The sequence below is a fragment of the Danio rerio genome, chromosome 9 (assembly GCF_052040795.2).
Source record: "Danio rerio strain M-AB ecotype USA chromosome 9, GRCz13ab, whole genome shotgun sequence".
In the NCBI taxonomy this organism is placed as follows: domain Eukaryota; kingdom Metazoa; phylum Chordata; class Actinopteri; order Cypriniformes; family Danionidae; genus Danio; species Danio rerio.
Window position 1 is genome coordinate 10,048,159 of NC_141029.1, and position 21,678 is coordinate 10,069,836.

Below are 21,678 nucleotides of genomic sequence, written 5' to 3' on the forward strand. Positions count from 1 at the left end.
AAGCTCTGGCCACCCCGTCTACACTGACACTAGAAGATCGTGCTTCAATCCAATCATCCAATCTCTTTCTTTCTCTCTCATGTAAAACCCACACACACAAACACTACATTATTCAAACTGGCTGATGTTGGCTTGTGGGGGTCAACCAGTGGTCACATATCAACACGTGACACAAGACAAAGGCAAGTAAGAATGAAATGGAAAACTGCAGTGGTTGAGGGAAGAGATCCAGAAGAGATTTTAATACCTCAACAGGCTAAAATAACCTGTGAAATTATATAATTAACAGTTGTAATTTAGGCTTTTATTGATTTACTAATAAAAATTGATAAATGCACAAGCACAAAAACTCCAAATGTACCAGATTGACTCAAGAAAAAAAGCTAACTTGCCTGACACATCACCACTCTGGTTCCAAGTCTTACTCAACATGACTGTATTAAATAAAATATATAGAACTGTACTCACAGCTACTTATGTTGCATAAAAAGCGCACATTTTTAATAGTCAACACATGCTCGGGAGTTAAACCCATGACAGTGGTGTTGCTAGTCTCATGCACTACTATTTGAGCTATCAGGAATGCTACTCAAATGCCTGTAATGATTCTGTCACACATTGTCTAATTCAGTATGAACGTGCAGATCACTCGAACGCTAGAATCATTTCAAGGAATCTACTGTTGTATTATCTTCACATCTTTAAAATGCAAAACTAGAAAATATTATTATTGCAAATGTAACAGTGGTATTTTGCTTGCTACTGAATTATATATTCCAGAAACAGAAAAAATTATGCTGTAAAAAGAAATCCAGCATACAAAAAAACGTAATATTTTGCACGTTTTGATTGGCAACTCAATCTGAATTTTTTTTCAAGCACAACTACACATCGCCTCAAGGCATGAGAAGCAATCACCTTTTTATCCCTGCAGAAGTGTGTGTGTGTGTGTGTGTGTGTGTGTGTGTGTGTGTGTGTGTGTGTGTGTGTGTGTGTGTGTGTGTGTGTGTGTGTGTGTGTGAAAATCAGCTCTGAACAGATAAGAGAGAAAAAAAAGTCAGAATGGAAATGATCATGAAAGTAGAAGTCAAACTCTGGCCTTTAATGCGACACAAATACAGTAACACACTGATGTACTTTGAGCATAAAAAGTGTAACTCAAGGCCTGTTCTCAATTATAAAGTGTTTTAGAAGGTCTGGGGACTCTACTAAAAGCAATTCATCCAAAATCAAAGCTACTCTTTTGAAAGTGTAGTCAGCTAACAAAAAGTTGCTAACAGCACTCAAGCTACACAATCAGGCGATTTCTTTAGAAGTCCATAATCCATAACCAACAGATGAATCAGATGATATAATTTATTTTTACAATTACAGCAGCATTTATCTGGCATAAAAACTGAGGATCTGTTAGCGTGCGCTGAAATGATGAATGGTTTAAGTGATTAACTTTAGAGAGCTGTTTGCAATGGAAACAATGAACTCTGCGAGGCTTAATGCTGCAAATTCACAACACCATCCAGAATGTAACTGGAGTAACACAATGGGCCACGCAGCCAATAATACAAATTGCTGCATATGATGAAAACGGGCCAATATTTTAAATTCAGTAATTCTGCATTAGTTTGATATTGACATGAGCGTAACTACACCTTGCCTGCACTGTTACTAGGCCTGACAAAATAATCAGTATATCAACTTTTTCCACATGGACATGACCTCAAGCTTTTTTGATGCAATATATATAACCCAGGGCTCAAAATTAACTTTTTTACTTGGTAGCACCGGTGCTCCCAACTTCAAATATTTAGGAGCACCAAAAAATTTTTAGGAGCACCAGAAAAAATTTAGGAGCACCCACCAAAAATAAATGAGCACAGCTGCAAATTGTTTTTTAAAGGATTTATTGTATTTTAAAACAACATTAATAGGACTGACAAAAACCAGAAACAACTATCTATCTAATGCTGCGAAGACATTGATATTTGTGAGCAATAATTCCAAAAGGAATGTCTAAAAATTAGGCTATAGAATATAAATGATGATAAAAAATGACAATAATAGTAACAATGAATTACATTTCTCATTATGATACTGCCTTGAATGTGCACGAATGTAGGTTATCTGCTATAAAAAGTCTGTTACTTTATGAAAAATAATTGTATAGTTTGCATCAAACAAAAATAAAGCATTGCAGTAAGAAATATTTATTTGGTACTGCTGTTTTTATATGCATGTCAATTTAAAAAATAATATTTATGCTAAAAACAAACAAAAGATTATAATAAATAATTAAATTCAATGCTGAAAGCTGCAAAGCAGTTATCAGTAAATAAATAAAAATAATATACACCACAAAAAAGAATAGATAAAAGAAAGTAAGTAAAGTCTCACTTCTATCACTCTTTAAAAGTTTTGGTTTCAGTTTGTGTCAATTTAAAGGTTCAGTCTGAGATGATCTTCATGTTTCTGTGTTAGTGGAAAGCAGGCGAGTCAGCCGACCCAATTTATGAGCAGGCAGTGCAAGATTCTTGCGCTAACCATCGGCGCAATATCGGTCTTTGTTATGAGCGGATCATTATTCACCACGTGACGTGTCATGATCGCTCTCATCTGCGCCTCAACTTTAGGTGGGGTTTGCAAACCTGTGTGCTTTAAGTTTTTACTCTTCAGCCGTTTGCATTTCCCGTTGTCATAAAAGCTTCTTCCCTGTCATCTGACAGCGGAATACCTTGAGTGATTGACAGCTAATATGAACCAATATAGCGGCAGGGAAGAGCGATTTAGCACGTTTTTACAAAAAAATCAAAACAGGTCGCACTACAACCATTATCTGCAGTCGCACTAATGCTCCCAGATATATTATGAGGTCGCATAGATTAATTTTCGGGCGCATATGCGACCAAAATGGTCGCAATTTCGAGCCCTGTAACCCATACATAAAAAAAAACGATGCTAGCAACATTCTAGCTGAATGCATAAAAAAAAACACTTGTATTTACTATAAATTACTATAGTATATATTTTTATGTGGGTGTCTGACAACTGTTATGGTAGCAGATATCGCAGCCTGTTTTCACCTTGCACTTTTTTTGTTAACATTTATTATTTAGGATATATGCGTTTTCACATTTTGATTACAATGCTCAACTAATAAATTGTTAAAAATGACTATAAATAAATGAAATATTTTAAGAATAAAATATGTGTTCTTTGGAAGAGTGTGCATTATGATGCCATTATATTGTCATTTTGGCATTATATAATGAGTGGCATAAAATTTTTCTTAAATTACAAAAATATTGATTATAGCAATATATTTTGGTGCAATATATCATACGACAATAAACAGATATGACAGGCCTGTTACTTTTTATTAGATCATAGTCCACCTGGTAAAAAAATAGCCTCTGTACAGATGCTCAACTGCACCTGAAAATTTCATGCATCTCTAGTTTTCAATAACCGCAAAGGTGGTTGAAAGTGAACATGCTTAAATTATTTCAGACCCCATTTACGCCGTTATTTAACATTTACTATTTTTGATCAAATCAACAAAAAAAAAAGAAAATCAAGTTTTTGAGCTTGCATTAGCAAATAAAAGTTTGCACCAAATATAATCGTGTGTTTAACTCATACATACAACTGATGTGTTTTGTGAGGCATTAGGAAAAATAAACAAAGCCATACAACTGTTTGACAATCTGGAATTTCAGTGTTTATTAAAAAAAATCTAAATACTGAGAAAATCTCCTTTAAGTGTCCTAGTTAAGTGGTTAACAATGCACATTATTTGTCAAAAAATACTATTGGTAATTTTACAGGATGATATTTATTTTTATATCTTCTTGGAACATGCTTTTTATTAAAAAAAAAGTCTAATGGTTTTAAGCATAGGGTAAATGCACTGAAAATAAAAACTCATTGGATTTACTAATTTTTTAAGTGGTAGGAAACTTTATTTGGGCTTAATTTAAACAAAATATGTGAAAAAAAAATTACTAAATTAAATTTTTTGTATAAATTCAGCCCAAATAAATTGTTTGCAACAATTGTTTACAAAAAAACATTTTTTTTTCAGTGTGCAAAACATAGACATGCAGTTTAACACTTTAACTGCCTGCTCTACCAAATGGTTGATCATATTTTAATTGTGTAAAAAAAAAAATAAATAAACGTGTTAAATGAGAATCAGAAACATTTTATGGCATACTTCAAAAATAAAGGTGATTTGCTATTCAAAAATGTTTTATTTTGATTATGTTTCTAAATAAATAGGTCTTACACACTTTCACACTTTCAGATTTTTCTTGGTAAATGTATTAATTCCAGTACTTTTACCCTAAACCGACATATCAATCATTTGGTATAGGCTGATATTTTAGAAACTATGGGATGTGTTTAAAAATGCATAGAGTGTGTTAACTAGTGACATTAGGAGTTAAGAAATGTAATCCAAACTTTTATTTGGAAAATAAATTAAAAAAACTGCACAGCATAGAGTACAAGGGTATCCGGACACAGCCACTGAGCGCCTGTATATAGAACCCTGCAATGTTTGCCCCGCCTTCTGAGTTCTTCTGATTGGTCCACTGCTTTAAAACTGACATTGATTAGCAGCACTAAAAGTAGATTTTCTTTTACCACTGAAAAATTATTGAAAATAGCACATTGTAAAGGAAAAAAAGTTTTCTGTGAACCACGCCCCTAAGGTCAACCTGATCTCATGAGGAATCCTAACTATTTTACGTTTTGTCAGTTTAGTGGCTAATTTGTACGAATTCATAAGAGTTCAGTCATATAAAAATGTATGATTTAAAAAAAAGGTATGGCATCCAACCCTGCCCCTAAACCCAACCGTCATTGAGGGATAAGCAAATCGTACTAAATAGTACAAATAAGATTGTATGAATTCATACATATTAGCCAATAAATCAAAAAGTTACGAATTTCTGTGTGAGACTGTTGCTAAGGCTGGTTTTGTGTTCTTTAAGGTCACATTTGGATTTGGTGGATCAAAAGCTAAAGATGATTTTATTTTTGATGAACTCATTTAAACATTTACAAATAAAATTATAATAAATCACTTCTCTTTAACCTGAAAGCCACAATTGTATGCATCACACTGTTCCTTGTTTTTCCATTCATCTTTTTGTCTGCCCAGTGTTTCACAAGAGAAAAATGTATTCAACCTCCTACACAGTCTTTTTTTTTTCCTTCCGATTTTACAAAGGAAATTGCAGAGATCTTAAAATGACCAAGGTTTTCAAACAATTCAACGAATTGTGGGTGGGGGAAGTGAGAGAGAAAAAGAAAATGTGAGGAATGTACTGGCCCATAATTTAGGTTCCTGAAAATAAAATCTGGGCTGGAAATACAGATCTTACCAACTGGTCCACCTAGACTCCATTTTAGCACTGATCATCATATATCCAACAAAATTAAGCCAATGACAAGAAGCAACTATAGGAGGATGTATAAATGAAATGCAGACTACAGAGATAACAAGGCTAAGAAGACAACACACAAGTTTGCTCATGTGCTAAGCTCTTCATGTGTAGATACTGAGATCGAGAAGACAATAACATGACACAACATCCTCAGCCTGCAATTTACAGAATCAAGTGGCGATCATTTCCACAAAATAAGCCAAAAATCCTGACGTGAGGTTAGCAAAATGTAAGCCAACAACTCGCTACACTATAGTGAGGCATGTAAAATTGTGGTGCGCTTAAGGTTATTGACTTTGGATAGGCCAATCCATGTAATAATTCGGTTTCTATGCACAACAGATGTTGCTCTATGATTTCATTCCTCCGTGGAACCCTGAACCACTCACAGTTTATTGACATTTGGGAAGCGCATTCTGTGATAAGGCTGAAACATTAATGATAAGCACATCAATGATGAAGAAAAAGAAAACCTCTCACATCTCTTTAACCAGAAATCTATAATCAAAGTCAGATCATTTCCTGATGTCATTTTTTATCTCCAGGCAGCAGTAGGAGCTGTTTCATCTTCTCATATACACACAACAGTCAACATTCTGAAAACCTGGACTTGCAAAGACTTTATCTCAATAGAAAATTCTGTGACAGCTCTCTGGGATAATAAATTGCATTCAACTCTCTTCCAACTCTGTTCATCAGCAGCCATTTATGCGTGACATACATTGGTGTCATCTCTAATGATAAACAGCCCTGCTGGGATCCAAAGCACACAAATTTTTAAAACAGACCTCAAATCTAATCTAGTAATTTTGGTGAAAGGGTAAATTTTACCCCTTTTTCAAAATTTCAAGTCTTCTGTGTCTCCAGAATGTGTTTGTAAAGTTTCAGCTCAAAACACTCATCAGATTATTTATTAGACCTCAGAATATTGGAATTTTCTGCTCTAAACACTGTTTTTTTTTTTGTTTTTTTTTTGTTTTTTTGTGGCCTGTGTCTTTAATGCTATTTTTAACGCTGTTCCCACAGATAAACAGCACAGTAACAGACATGGGGTCCGTTTCAGGAAGGAGGTTAAGTGAAAACTCAGAGTAATTTAACAATGAAATGAGAGAAACTCTGGGTTTTCCCATTCAAAATGGCAGGTTTGTTAAACTCAAGAACGCTGGGTAAGTCAAGCCTGTTTCTGAAAGAGAGGTAACTTTAACTCAGAGACAGTTACTGTGGTAACTTACTCTGTGAACCTAACCTGGTCAGGAGCAGGTTTTATTCTCTTAACTCGGAGTTTCTGTCGGTCTCCTCCCCTTTTCTAAAGACGAAGCTGTATTTCTCGCCTTAGCCTTATGTTTCCACCCATTTTAATGCTCATTTTGGAGATGCGCATAAAAATAATTGATGAAAACGTCATGATGCACATTTTTATTTTTAAATACGCATAAAATCTTGCGCATAACTGAGTGGGATAAACTTTTATTTGATAGAAAAGATGCACCTAAACAACAATGGAAACACTTTTACTGAACAAATTACAGTATGTGTATTAAAAACAGGTTTGTTATAGATCATTTTATCATGAAAATATCTTTAAATGGACAAACCAGCAGGCTGAGCACACTGTAACACATCTTAAATGTTGTTTTGGTCATCCATTCTAAAATGCCTGAACCGTTTCAGTATTAATGTATATTATTTGTTTAGTTCTGCTTACATTCTAAATGTCATATCAACCTCTATCACTTGATCAATAATAGAGGCAGACACACAAGTGCACTTTTAAATCTACTAAAACTGATCAACGAGTATAAGGGTGGAAACTTGTGTAAAAATTTTATAAACGTCACACATAACATTACTTATTTTATTATACTTAAATATTTAATTACTTTAAATGTAACCTTACGCATTAACTTGAGCAACTGTTTAACCACACTGTCTCGGTTTCATTGATGCAGTGGAGTGGCTTTTTAAAATATATGCTCATATGTGCTATAACTTTGCATGAGCACATCAAGTTCAGCTGGAGAAAGAAATGGTGATCTTGTTTTAAGATGTTGCCATGGACACTCAAAATATCTGCACTCCATTGATAATGACTTTTTATGGTTGCGGTGTGCGCGCTTACTCAAAGTTGACTGACCCAAAGGCTGATTTATACTTCTGCGTTAAGCGCACGCGTATGCGACAGCGCTGACGCATAGCCCTACGCCATGGCCGTCGGCGTCCCTGACGTGCACCTCTCAATAAATGTAACTACACGTCACAACGACGCGTAGCGCAAGCTCTGTGATTGGTCGTCTTGGTAGCGCTGACGAGTCTGGGCGGGACCGAGAGCCGTACGAGCCCAATGGAGTGATTGTTTACAAGTGTGGAGTCCCGCGAAGGAGCTCCTGATGGAAAGTTTTGTTTTGTGTTTACCTCATAGTTAAAGTTGTTGCATGTCCGCCGGTTCCTGCCACAAAATGAGCGAGTTTAAGCCACTTGTACATACCGGAAGCGTTCAGAAAGAACACAGGCAAAGAAACTCGACAGAGACACATTAACACCTCACTGCCAACTAGCGTTTTGGAAGTGTTTGGAAATGCAGACCAATAGAGACAGCGTGCAGAAGTATAAATGCACAGCTATGCGCGTTGCATGCGCCATTGGTTGCACCGGTCACTTGACACAGAAGTAATAACCAGGTTTAACACCTCACTGCCAACTAGCGTTTTGGAAGTGTTAATGCAGACCAACAGAGACAGCGCGCAGAAGTATAAATGCACAGCTACGCGCGATGCATGCACTGTTGGTTACGCAGAAGTATAAACCAGGCTTAACTCAGATCTGCTAATCTGAAACCGAAAACTCATCATTTCTCTATAAATCTACTAAGAGTTTAAGTTTAAACACTGGGTTGATTGAACCTCCTTACTGAAACAGGCAATGATCTCAGTAACGTTTGTGAGAAATACTACAGTACAAACTTTCCAAACTTTGATTTATTTGTGGAGTTAATTCAAGTCTTTCGATGTGTCACAAAGTTGTGACAAAGTTAAAGCATGCACACAGCGCACGTATTTAGCTTTGAACTGTTTTTGCACAGCAAATGTGACAGGATACACATTAATACCCACTGCTTTATGGATATCCAATGTTATTGTACAAAATAAATTGATTTAACATTTACAAACTGGGATTGAAGCATCTTTTCTTATAATTGACACATAGCTGCGGTGACAAAGACAGTAAAAATAGCTTTATAAAACATTTTAAACTTGTAAAACTCATTTTTGATCACATTTAATGATGATTGATGATCACAGCGAGCTGAACAGTTCTTTTAATCCTGGTTGTTTGCACACGTCCTGCCTTGTTGATATGATTACTATGATGATTACTATGGAAACACGTTAACATGTGGCTGTCAGTCACTTTGGTGGGCGGGGAAACCGCTCTCCAATGTCACATTGCGGTCGGCTTTAAAATGCGAGAGATTTGAATTTTAACATCAGGAAATAAAAAAAGTGACTTTCTTGTGATTTTCTTTATATCACCCCAATATGACTGTGGACACATTATACCACCACACAGTTCTGTCCAAACAGCTTACAAAAGATGATTTTCATCATAGGTGCCCTCTACAGTAAGACTTCACCCAAAAATGAACATTTTGTCATTTAATAACCATAACTTTGTTCCATTGTCCATGTATTGTTTCTTTCCTATAAATTTTTTTATGTACTTTCCATTGAAAACTTGACGTCTTGACAAGATACACTAATGCCCCATTCACACGGGGCGTCAGCGTCAACGTTTTCCATTTACTTTGAATGGTTGACATCAAGCGTTGTCGAACTGCATTGTGGATTCCTCGGCGCCGTTTCAGAGGCGTTGCTCGCTGCAGAATTTTGGACTAGCTCAACTTTTCAAGCGCTGACAGAAGGGTCAGCCAATCAGATCGCTGTATGCAAATACACCAGCTAGACAGTGGCCTATTGCTGACTGAATTTCATTGGCTGATGCTGCTATGATGATCGCGTCAGCCCCAATTCTTAGACACGCCTTCAGTCAAGCGTTGACACTGAAGCCCCGTGTGAATGAGGCGTAATACTTTTAACAGAAAATAAGACATTTTATTTTGTGATTTTTTGATAAATACAATAAAAATATAAGCTGTAAAAATACTATATAATATTTATGCACATTACTAATTCCGTTCACTTTAGATCAACTGAATGCATCTTTAGTGCTGAATAGAAGTATTCATTTCCTAAACAATCAAACTGACTTACAACAGTTTTTACACAAAAGTGTACAATTTGGATAAATTTTATGCTATAACGAATGCATTTTTGGCAGTATCAGAACTGATGCATATGAGAGTATGAAATGCTCTATTGTTATTAAAATGCACACATGCAATAAATTATACATTAGGTTTAACATCCCCAAATTACTGATGTCCTTTAAATCTGTTGTTAACAGGTCTTCCTCTAAATGCGCACACTATGTGATATTATGCAATTTCTGTACACAGTGCACACTAGATTCATGTCATATGGCCTTATCAGTGAGAACATGTAACAGCCTACAAATAAGGGTTATCACAGTTAACGTTTCTATCAAGTACACAGCACTGTTGCATCACATGACCTTTATCAGCACCTTTGAAATCTTGCTATTTGTTCCTTTGAATATGCTACTTTAATAATTTTTTAATGTGTCTTAAGTCACCACTGCAAGCTAGAATAGCATTTTTACATTGTTCATTAATTGAAAAGAACCCTGTGGAAAGAAATGGGGTGTGGAGAATAATCAATATAGAGTACATACTGTACATGCACAGCTTAGCGAGCCACACCCTGGAGCTGCTTATGGCTCCCATCCCCCAACTCTTGCTGTAGTCATGGTACAGGAAAGTGGTGAGGGGCCCCTGGATGAAGATTCCGCTTGAAACACTGTGATCCTTAGCAGGTGGCTTAAAGGCTGACTAAAAGGTATAGTATAAGTGTACAATTGGGAGGCAAAGCTACAGGGCAAACACGAAACTGTTGTTTTTAGAGAGTATTAGTAACATGAGTTTGTGTGCAAGTATACACACACACATATATAAATGAAAAAAAAATGGTTAAATAGTGTTCATTAAGTTTTACTTCATGCGCTAAACATTACATAATCAACTTTACTACAGTGGCAGTTTGGGCAGATCATAGGTTATCAATTTTTAAAAATCAGTTCAGCGGATTTTAAAGAAATTGAATACAATTATCTCAATGTTATTTAATTTTAGCAACATTAGCCAGGCCTAACTGTGAAAGATGAGCAATGCCAACTTCAGCCATATGTCTTCCAAGGCCTTGGCTAGTTATGCAGTACTCTCCAAAATTCATCCATTTTCCTCTGCTAGAATTTAACCATTAATCACTACATCTATATTTTTTAAAAAAAGAAGAATAAAACACTCTGATTTAATCTGTAAAATTAGCGTTGTGTCCATTTACACAAGAATATGGTCGGTACGTTGGCTTTTAAATGCTAAACAAGGATCTCATTGTCCCTGGACAGCTGCCTTTTCCGGAAAACAAACTAAGTGGGGGTTGGGGAGGCGTTCTGAAGAATCACACGTCCCACTTCAGAACCAGCTGCTATGGCCGACCACTAATGCGGTCTCCTCAGATCAGCTGCCAAGTCACACACATGTGTGCACGCTTGTAAACGAGACAAGCCGTGAGCAAATCTCTTCATGTGCTGAAGAAACCAGCACAACAAATGCGAATTTAGATTTGTCTCAAAGTTCTGCGAAAAGGTGGCCATGCATATTCAAATATGAAGAAGTCATTTAGCTACAGCGCATAAAAAATATCTTGAGCGTGCGCGTGTAATTCAGGCATTTAACTACTGAATTAGGACTCTACCTTGAAATATATCCAAGCATGTCATTATCACCAGCCTGAAGTGCTGCCATGTCCATCTTTTTGAAGGTCACACCCTTCTACTCTCCCTAGGTAATTTCTGACTCATGGGTTTCCTTCTTCCAACAACCATCATGATTTATTGCCAGCGAGTGATTCATTTGGTTTCAGTGTATCTGTCCAAACAGAAACCCAGTGTATAACCTGTTGAAGCACGTCTGTTGAGACTGACACTAGATGAATGAGGACATGATTGCTGGCATGTGTCGTCTGACTTTTCTCACCCTCAAGATCTCTAAAATAATTTCTAAGGTGACAACAAAGAACACTAAGGTCCAAAACAAAAAATCTTCTATGAATTTAACTTGGGCCACTAACCCAAATTGGAGTTAACAGAAGACTAGGAACAGCATGAGTGGTATGTGTATTATTAGCATGAATGAAGATGGACCAAGAAGTGGATAAAACTTGCCAAAAGAGTCACAATTAAGAGATCAGATAAAAGTATTACTGTATATAAAAAAAATCCTGTGCAAGAGCCTGCACATCTATAACGTGGCATTTACACTCAGCGTTTTCCCTTTTTGCCTTTGAGCAGTCTGTAAAATGGTCCTGTGGGAGCTTGGCATTTCTTGAGTCGCTCTCTGATACACTTAACAGAATTTACCTAGAGGGGACTCACTCAATCTTTTTTAAAAATCCTGCAAAGACTGCTCAGTGAATGATACTTTTTAAAAATTAGTTCAACCACGAAGTTCACTTGCATAGTGGACAGAAAAATCCACTATTGGCTCATTTCCAGTGAATGGCACTGTTTGGTAAAGTATGGTATGGTACTTATTTATCTGTTTCCACTGTCAGAAGTATCAAAATAGCAAACTGTACCACTTTTTGGAACCCTTTAATAAGGTTACCTAACACTACAGTACAGTACCAACAGGGCATGGCTAGACTGGAAGATTTAACATCCTGCTATTGGTTTGCAGTGAACCGACACCAGCGTGTGCAACAGGCTTGGACAACAACACAATATACACTCAAAACACACTACATTTATTGATGGTACTCAGAAATGACCCATGCTTAAAGTCCACCTCTTCTCATCAAACTGCCACATGAAAAGCAGCAAGCACAGGATTTGCTGTATGTCCTCCATTGTTGTTAACAGGGCAGTTCACATCACATCTAAAGATGTGGAAACCTCAAGGGGTGCCTTCCAGGGCTTCCTAACTGTATATGCACAAGCTTCCTGCCCCTCTACATTTGAAATAATGAACCTGAGTGTGCAAAAGATGTGAACATCCTCTTTAGCTACAAGCAAGAATGTGTATTATTCTTCTGCGCGCTGTCTCTGTTGGTCTGCATTAACACTTCCGAAACGCTAGTTGGCAGCGAGGTGTTTATGTTCCTCTGTGTCGAGTTTCTTCGCTGCTGTTTTGCTTTTTCTGAACACTTCCTGGATGTACAAGTGGCTCAAACTCGCTCATTTTGAGGCAGGAACTGGCGGACAAGCAACAACTTTAACTATGAGGTAAACACAAAACAAAACTTTCCATCCGGAGCTCCTTCAGGGGACTCCACACTTGTAAACAATCACTCCATCGGGCTCTCGGCCCCGCCCAGACTGGTCAGCGCTACCAAGCAGACCAATCACAGAGCTTGCGCTACGCGTCGTTGCGACATGTAGTTATATTTTTTGACAGGTGCACGTCAGCGACGCCGACGGTCACGGCGTAGGGCTGTGCGTCAAAGAGTAGGCTGCGCCATAGCATACGCGTGCACTTGACGAAGAAGTATAAATCTGCCTTTAAGAGTATGCCTACCTAAAAAGTTTGGGTACTACTGGCAGTGGAAACACAAAACAAATCACTGTGCTGTACTGTACTGAACCATACCATACAGGTATACAGAAAAAAAGGCCTATGGTGAACAACTCAACCAAAAGAAACAACTGAAAGAAATTTCAGATTTGACTTGAACTTATTTTTTAGACACTAGTATTGTGTTCTGCTTATATTGTTTTAGATATTAGCACTGTTTAATGCCTCTCTTTGTCAATCCCGCTATAGCTTCTACTGTAAGGCACAGTTATTTCCTGTTGATGGCTTAACAAGTCAAGGTACAGTATCCTGTAATGTGTGAGAGAAAGGCTGTGTTAATCATACAGGTTGTGAGAACTCATGTAACTTCTCTGAGTGAATGCCATGTCATCAAAGGGAACTGAAGTAAACTACTAGAAGCACACTGCCAATCAACCAAAAATAGCACTTTTTCAAGGGTTTGCTTTCAGTGGAACAAAGAGCTAACACTAGATCTAGCATTAAGGCCCAATCCCAATTCTACCCCTAAGCCCTTCCCCTTACCCCTCATTTTGCGTTCATGTGAAGGGGTAGAGCAGTCCCAATTCTCTTTAGCTTAAATGCGCAGGGCTAAGGGGAAGGTGTAGATACCCCTTCGAACTGAGAATTTTCAGAACCACACTTAAAACCAAGGTTTAAGAAAATTTCCCAGAACACACCAGCATAGCTGCACCCGGAAGTAAGATCCACAAATTATATAACAAAAATATTATTATATTAATATTAGTATTTTTGTTCTATTTACGAATTTATACAACAAACAAGCATATGTTTTAATACGTTTGTAACCCCGTTCGTGTTTTACCATCATGCTTTTTAATAAAAACGCTAAAATAAAAACTGTTAATTTGCGCTCTCTTTAAACCATAATAACAACTCCTGTATGGCGTCCAACAACATTCTATCACTCATTAGCCCCTTTCACACATACAGACCTTTCCGGAAAATTGCCGGCAATTTTCCGGAAAGGTTGTATGTGTGAACAGGTTCTTTTTGAAAATACCGGTAAATTCGTTCTGGCTATTTTCCGGAAAGAGAAGTTGTAACATTACCGGCAATTTGCCGGAATGCTGCGCTGTGTGAATGCAGAAGGAAGATTACCGTAATAAGCGCGTGCACGTCTAGAACGTGCTGACGTGAGACGTCTGCTTTAGCCAATCACAACAGTCATTTACGTCCGCGCGGTTTGTGAGAATAAAAACCTTTGAATATTTTTCCAGACACATTTAGCTGCTAGAAGTTAGTCAGACCACGTTTATATGTTCATCTTAATGCCAACTGTGTAAATAATCATCGATGAGATGCTTATGATAAGCCGTTGTTTGTTTACCTTTAAGCTTTGCGTGTGCCTTTGAAACAGCCTGTGAGCGCCTGCACAAGCACATATTATGAACATCTCGACATGCGAAAGTGATCCTGCGAAAGTTGTTCACAATATTGATCATCCACAGAGTTTGTAATTTAGTCAAATGTTTACAAAGACAAGCGCAGCCGTTTAAAGCTCATTTGTGGTGAATGATGTCAGAATTTACCGGTATTTTGGAATGGATGTGTGAATGCTCTTTTCCGGAAAATTTCCGTAACGTCCTCGCCTGTGTGAACAGCGCTTTTTTGAATATACCGGTAAAGTCGTTCCGGAAATTTTCCAGAAATTTACCAGTATCACTGTGTGAAAGGGGCTAATGACACTCGAATACCCTGTCAGAAAAGTCTAGTGGCTGGGAATGAGCTTTTTACAGTGTCAGTGTCAGTGTCTCTTAATGTTGTTTTTGTGTATTTACATAAGCGATTATGGCCACTGTGTAAATGCACAGTATAGTTACGATCTTATTGCCACATTAGATCATTAGGATAATATATGCCTTTACTGATTTACCAACAACAAATACCAAAAAATAACACAACTTGTATAACTACAGCAGTCGCGATCATCGATCTCATATTAAGAAAGAGATCGAGATGACATATGATGACGTGTGCAGGTGCTATAGTGGTGTCCCATTTCTTAGGGGTAAAATTTTAAGGTGTAGGGTACAAAATACAATTGGGATTGGGCCTAAGTGCTCTATACATTGTGGCATTAATTTATTTTGTGACCAAAAGGTTACATCATTTTTCTTCTCTAAAATATGAATGTCTTTACACTACTAACCTATTTCCTTTGGAAACAGGAAGGACATACAAACACATCCAATAGATTTGTTGCCAATCTTATGCTTGTCAAATCAAAAATATTATTATGGGAAAAACAATCAGATCAATTGAGAAATTATTAATGGAGGACACATAATTTTTTTTAATTCGCTCCTTTCCTGTTTTAATAATGTGCCAGCTTCATGTGGCGTTTCATCTTTCCTGTTTTACCAATACAAAGTACTACACTGAGAATAGGAAAAGAAAATTTTTGCATTAATGTTTGCCAATATTGCTTTTAGCTTCAAAAGCCTTTATCAGCAATGGTAAAACGTACTTTGGCCTTGATTATAAGATTTAGACGATAATTGTTGAAACTTTTGAGGGTCTTTTAGTCCATATAGCTAAAAAAATATATATCTGACAGCTTTTTTTAAACACCATCAGCCCATCAGTTATTGTTGAATGCAACTAATGATTGCAAAAGAAGGCAAATGCACACTTGTGAAGATCCAAGGAGTAGTGCTGAGGGTGCAGTAAAGCTTCCACACACCCACAGAAGCTGACAGTGGCAGATGATAATGGAGTGGGGTGAAAGGTGACACCCGCCTTTCCGAATCCACAGAGAGAGGAAGGAGAAAGAGTGTTCCAAAGTCAGATTATTGAGTTTAACAAATCTCATCAAATGGGTGAACAAAGACTGGGTGACAGCTAAATGTGCAGTACAGAGGAGAGTGAAAATTAAGAAAATATGCTTGAAAGTATGGCTATAATCGTTCAATGAACTTTGTAAGGCTGGCTATTTTTTGCTTTAGGTTTGAATAATCTGACTTATCCATTTGGAATAAGTAAAAATTAGGACAGTTCTTGATATTATCCGTAAGGAAATGGCGTGATCAGGAAAAATTGGGCGCAACATGATAGAATGAAGCCAGGTGGTTCGAGGGGAGGGGTAGAAAAGGGGGACGTCAGCCAAGAAGTAAAGATGTTTTACTGGCAGAGCACATAATTACATTTCGATAAAAGATAGCCGAGACAAATAGAAGGTGGAATTATATTTTTCAAATGACTCTTTCATAATAAGATCAGGAACATGCATTTAGAAAGCGAATTACCTCTGACTTCACGTTGACTTTTCAGTGAACAAACAATGCTATTTTTATATCCTGAAATAACTCACTATTGTTGCAAATGTGAACAAACGGACAAATATGTCTTGATGGAAAAATAGCAAGGTCTGAGAGAATACATCTGAATGGACACATTCCTATCTCTATTACTATGGCAGAAAAAAGGGACAAAAAGGCATCTGTCTGAAAACAGATGGCACAGCTGTAGTACCGTAACAACAACATCCATCATATTAAGGTTGCAATGGCTGTTGAGATAAACTAAAATTAGCTATTTATACATTACTGATGACTCCTGCGTATGGACATTTTTAGGTCAAGTGTATCGCTTCAGAAGGTAGAACAAACAACCAATATTTCTATTCAAACACTATTAAACATTACATGTCAATCTGAAGCTTCTATGTAAAAAGAAAACCACTTCTTTTTATGCTACTATTACTTAGTTCAATAATAAAAATAGCTGACAACTTGCTCAGTTTCAGCAGAGACTATTCATTTGATATTACTCCTTTTACTACACATTTTGACTTGAATTTAACAGTTCACCCATCGACGAACTATGTTGGTGCTAGCATCGGTTTCAAATTAACTTAAAACTACATATTATAGTTTATTAAGGGTCGGGATTATTATGTTTAAACATTCAAAAACATTGGATGATGTCAAAAACCCGCCATTTTGTTAAATATTCTCATAAACAGTTAGTGGTGTCTATATTTAGCGCAACATACCTGTAGCTGTCTATGTCCTTAATGTTAGTCATTCAAAAAAAGAGAGAGTAAAGCATGCGTATGTCATACTGCAGCTTTAATTTACACTTCATTAATACATTGAAGTCTTTGCTGTGTTATTACTATATTACAATTTGTGTAGTATTTCTACTGAAACTCAAACGCTGTTCTTTTGTATCTTTGTGCTTTTAGATTTGATTGTCCTATTGCTCAATTGGCTTGTGTAGTCTTGTTTTAATACTGAATGTTTATCATATGTTTAACTCTTACAGTAAGCTTAAGAAATTAAATTTATTTATGGTAGACTTTTTATTTACGGGTAAATAAAATGACAATTTTTGTGATATATAGGTTTGGACCACTTACAATATTAATCTTCCTAGTACTTTTTTTTTTTACTTAGTTATATATCATCGATTTTAGATTTAAACCTAAATACCAACCTATATACATTATAGCTGAAATTCAAAGCTTCAAACATTTTGTTGTTACAACTATATACAAAGAAATATGATAATTTTATCTGGCCACTAAATATGATAAAGATGTTATGTTTGAATTTATTGACATCCCAGGTTAAAACACAAATTAATTCAAACATATAAAAAAATTATATATAAATAAATATATATATATATATATATATATATATATATATATATATATATATATATATATATATATATATATATATATATATAATGTTAACGGTGTACTAGTATAAAATATATGTAGGCAACTAATACAGGAGGAAGAGTTTCCTGCAGGCCCTGGAATACCTAAATATGTAATACCACATATTGAATGAGAAACATATAACAGTAAAAAGAACCTGAATGATATCGTTACATGAGAGTAATTAATATTTAGTAGCAAAAAAGAAAAAAAGTATGTAGTATGAACCTAAATTAAATATCTACTAAAACTACTGAAAACTAGTCATTATTTGATTGAGATACTTAAAAGTTTCCAGTAACACAAAATATATATATTTTAACTACTTGATTACTAGTATGAATATGCAACATATGCTTATATCTTATATAGAATGAATGGTGCTGTCAGAGGGCTAAATACAACCCTGACTCCATAGCTGTTAATATCCACACTGGATCAGTCTCCTGTAAATGTCAAGACCCTCTTTATAATAAGAAAGAAGTTAACTCGCCACTACCATGTCGTGAATCAGTGCCAGTCATGCAACCCATGGTAGAGATCTAGCTGTGGGAAAAAAAAACACGCTGACCGATTTAAAATGGGGCACGTCATATTTCACCCAGAGGTGACACTTGAAGGCACGCAAATCTCAGCTCATGTGCCCGACTCGGTCGATGCGCACAGATGCGCCGTTCTCTCGGCTAATAAAGAGAATGTCAGGCAAACAAGACAAACGCTAAAAGGAGATTTTCCGGCGTCCGAAGATAATACTTACTGCTGACTTTCATGCTGCCGAATGCCGACGGCTGCGGCACTGGCTTGCAGCTTTCTGCGAAGGAGGTGGTTCTGGGCCGACCGGACATTTTTCAATCCGAAATCCCACGCGTCTCTCAGAGTAAAATACGTCTGTTTGTCTTGAACGAATCCGTTTCGACCTACGGGTAGCAGTTTATTTCCGAATTAAGTAATGAGGGGAAACGGGCGAAGGAAAACTCGGCTGTCCTTTTCTTCGGTGAGCTCTCAAACAGTCTCGAGTTCAGATCATTTTCCTCGGGGTTGTTTTATTGTCGGTGACTTATCAGTATCGTCTTTAGAGATGAAACCTCGGGTAAATTCGGTTATTTATTACGGTGCTCATGAAATTGGCCTTTTCCCAGCTTCCCTCGAACAAAACCCACGGATCCTCGACTCTCTGTGTGTCTGAAACAGATTTACACAAAGCACACAGTCCGTATCTAATACACCCTCAAACCGCTATAAACAACCGGGGCGGTTTTTCATCGCCATGCAGTATTTTTCATATACTGAGGTGGAGACTCGACGAATCAGCAGCACCAGCCATGGCGGCTTCCTTGCTCTAACCAGCGATACGAATGAGAATTTTCCAATTGCCCAATTTCAACACTGATATCCTCGGCCGCTCCGACCCACTTAACTCCATGCACACAGATGGCGAAAGAAAAAATCCAGTTTAACACACGGGCAGTTCAAGAAACGAGCCAAACGTGCGGTTCCGAAAGGAAACGGTGAGCAGAATCCCCACGGTAATTCAGAAATTTCCTTTTTTATTTCTTCTCCGTCGGTCTGTGCTCGTTCTCTTTGTCACTCCGACCGATCGACGTAAAGTGCGTTACGTGCGCAAGAGAGGCAATAGAGATGAGCGCGAGCACAGCCAGGGTTACGCCACATCGTGGCGTCAAGAATCGGAAAATGTGAACGCGCAGGAAGGCCTAGGGAGGTCCGAGCTAGCCAATCTTACGGTTTTCCTTGCCGATGGGCGGGGCGAAGGCGACTATTCAACCAATCGAATGCGCGTGTCCGCGGAACACATGGTGTAATTTGCCAATCTGTCAGCGCGCTCGTGCTCTGCAGACACGGATGACGCGCGGAAGTGGAAAGTGGGCGCGCGCGTGGGAAGACTGACTGTAAAAGCGGCCAATAGGTGTGACCGAGGAAAAGAAAAGGCCCAATAATGAAGAAACATCAGAGCTGCAAAAGTAACCAAGCTGCACTGTTGCTAGTCAGCTGAGCTCCAGTGAACCATTCAGTGACTTGACGCTTTGCCATGGGCTTATGTATTGTGAAAATCAGTTGCATGCTTAACCTTTTTTCTGTTTTTGCTTTTATTACATGTGATTTTATTGTCAGTGTAATTTATTTGAGTCTAGTGCATTTATATGTACAAAAAATAATATAATTGTGCTCACTTTTAGTTTTAGCCTAATCACCAGCCTTTGACCTGGTCACAATATATTTAAACAAATCTGTCTGTCTGTTTGTCTGTCTGTCTGTCTATCCATCCATCCATCCATCAATCTATCATTTTAAAGACAGCTTTTAACAGAGTTGATACCATTGTAGGGGCTGACAATTTATTTTCATCAAAGTTGCAAATATAACAAAACAATAGATGTTTTATGCAAATGTTTATTTAACTTAGCATAGAATAAACAAACAAAGATAAGTAAATTAAATGTAATTATTTACAGTTTTTCTCAGTCGCTTTGGTGTGTTTCTCACAACACTAGTGCATTTCTGCACAACAGTTAATGCATTTCTCATAACAATTAGTACAAACTGCAAAACCTAGCTGATAACTTGCAAAAGCGTGTCACATGCTCAAAATGGATAGTTCATGCTTCAAAAGCAAGTATTCATGTCAATCAAAGTGTCAGTATCATCAAAATGAAAAGTCCTGACACCATTGTTTATGAACAATATAGTCAAATGGCTTTGTCATGTTTTCATTATGACAGTTTACTCTGGACATTTTTTTTCAATGCAAAAAAATCAGATGTTGGTGACACTTCCTGAAAATGCTCAAGACAGCGCTTTATACTATTTGCACAGCCAATTGTAAAAAGCATTTTTACTGCATTTTACTGCATTTACCTTACAAGTGCATACGTAACTGTTTTTTTTTTTTTTTTTTTTAAGTCTAACAATCATCTATGGCTTGGCCAAACAAGCCTAATCAGTGAATCTCTAATGGGTGTTTAACAATAGACCAAAAATAACTAGTTACCAAATAGACAGGAACGAAAGACTACACATATTTGATGACTAGTGTTATACATCTATTAGATCTTCACTGGCTGCCCAAAGTTAGCCTTGTTTTAGCTAAGACATCTATGTGTCTATTAGACATCTTTTGAACACAAAACTGCTTGAAGGAAAGTTCCAAACTGCAAAACTGTCATTAAGTCAAAAATCAAAAAAGTATATTTTGTCTTGTCACATTGACTTTGTTGTATGGCTGCACGATACTGGAAAAATGTGAGATTGCGATATTTTGTTTTTCTGTGATATACAGTTGAAGTCAGAATTATTAGCGCCCCTTTGATTTGTTTTTTTTTTTTAAATATTTGCCAAATGATTTTTAACAGAGCAAAGAAATTTTCACAGTATGTCTGATAATATTTTTTCTTCTGGAGAAAATCTTATTCGTTTTATTTCGGCTAAAATAAAAGCAGTTATTAATTTTTTTAAACACCATTTTAAGGACAATATTATTAGCCCCTTTAAGCTAATTTTTTTCTTTCGATAGTTTAGAGAACAAACCATTGTTATACAATAACTTGCCTAATTACCCTAACCTGCCTAGTTAACCTAATTAACCTAGTTAAGCCTTTAAATGTCACTTTAAGCTGTATAGAAGTGTCTTAAAATATCTTGTCAAATATTATTTACTGTCATCATGGCAAAGATTAAATAAATCAGTTATTAGAAATGAGTTATTAAAACTAATATGTTTATAAATGTGTGGAAAAAATCTGCTCTCTGTTAAACAGAAATTGGGGAAAAAAATAAACAGGGGAGCTAATAATTCA

At 36.7% G+C, this 21,678-nt stretch overlaps 2 protein-coding genes across 3 annotated transcripts in view; both read right to left on the reverse strand.

Moving 5' to 3' along the window:
* The window catches only part of gsk3ba (glycogen synthase kinase 3 beta, genome duplicate a), a 90,589-nt gene extending 71,163 nt beyond the window's left edge, over positions 1 to 19,426 (reverse strand). The window contains exon 1 of one of the 2 annotated variants that reach the window (XM_087265951.1): positions 18,624 to 19,426. In XM_087265951.1, the coding sequence (XP_087122077.1) occupies positions 18,624 to 18,711 (88 nt within the window). In that variant the 5' untranslated portion in view covers positions 18,712 to 19,426. 2 annotated transcript variants of the gene reach the window in all.
* LOC147842272 (uncharacterized) overlaps positions 1 to 21,678 on the reverse strand; it is a 543,494-nt gene that overhangs the window by 299,454 nt on the left and 222,362 nt on the right. The gene's annotated exons all lie outside the window — the stretch shown is intronic.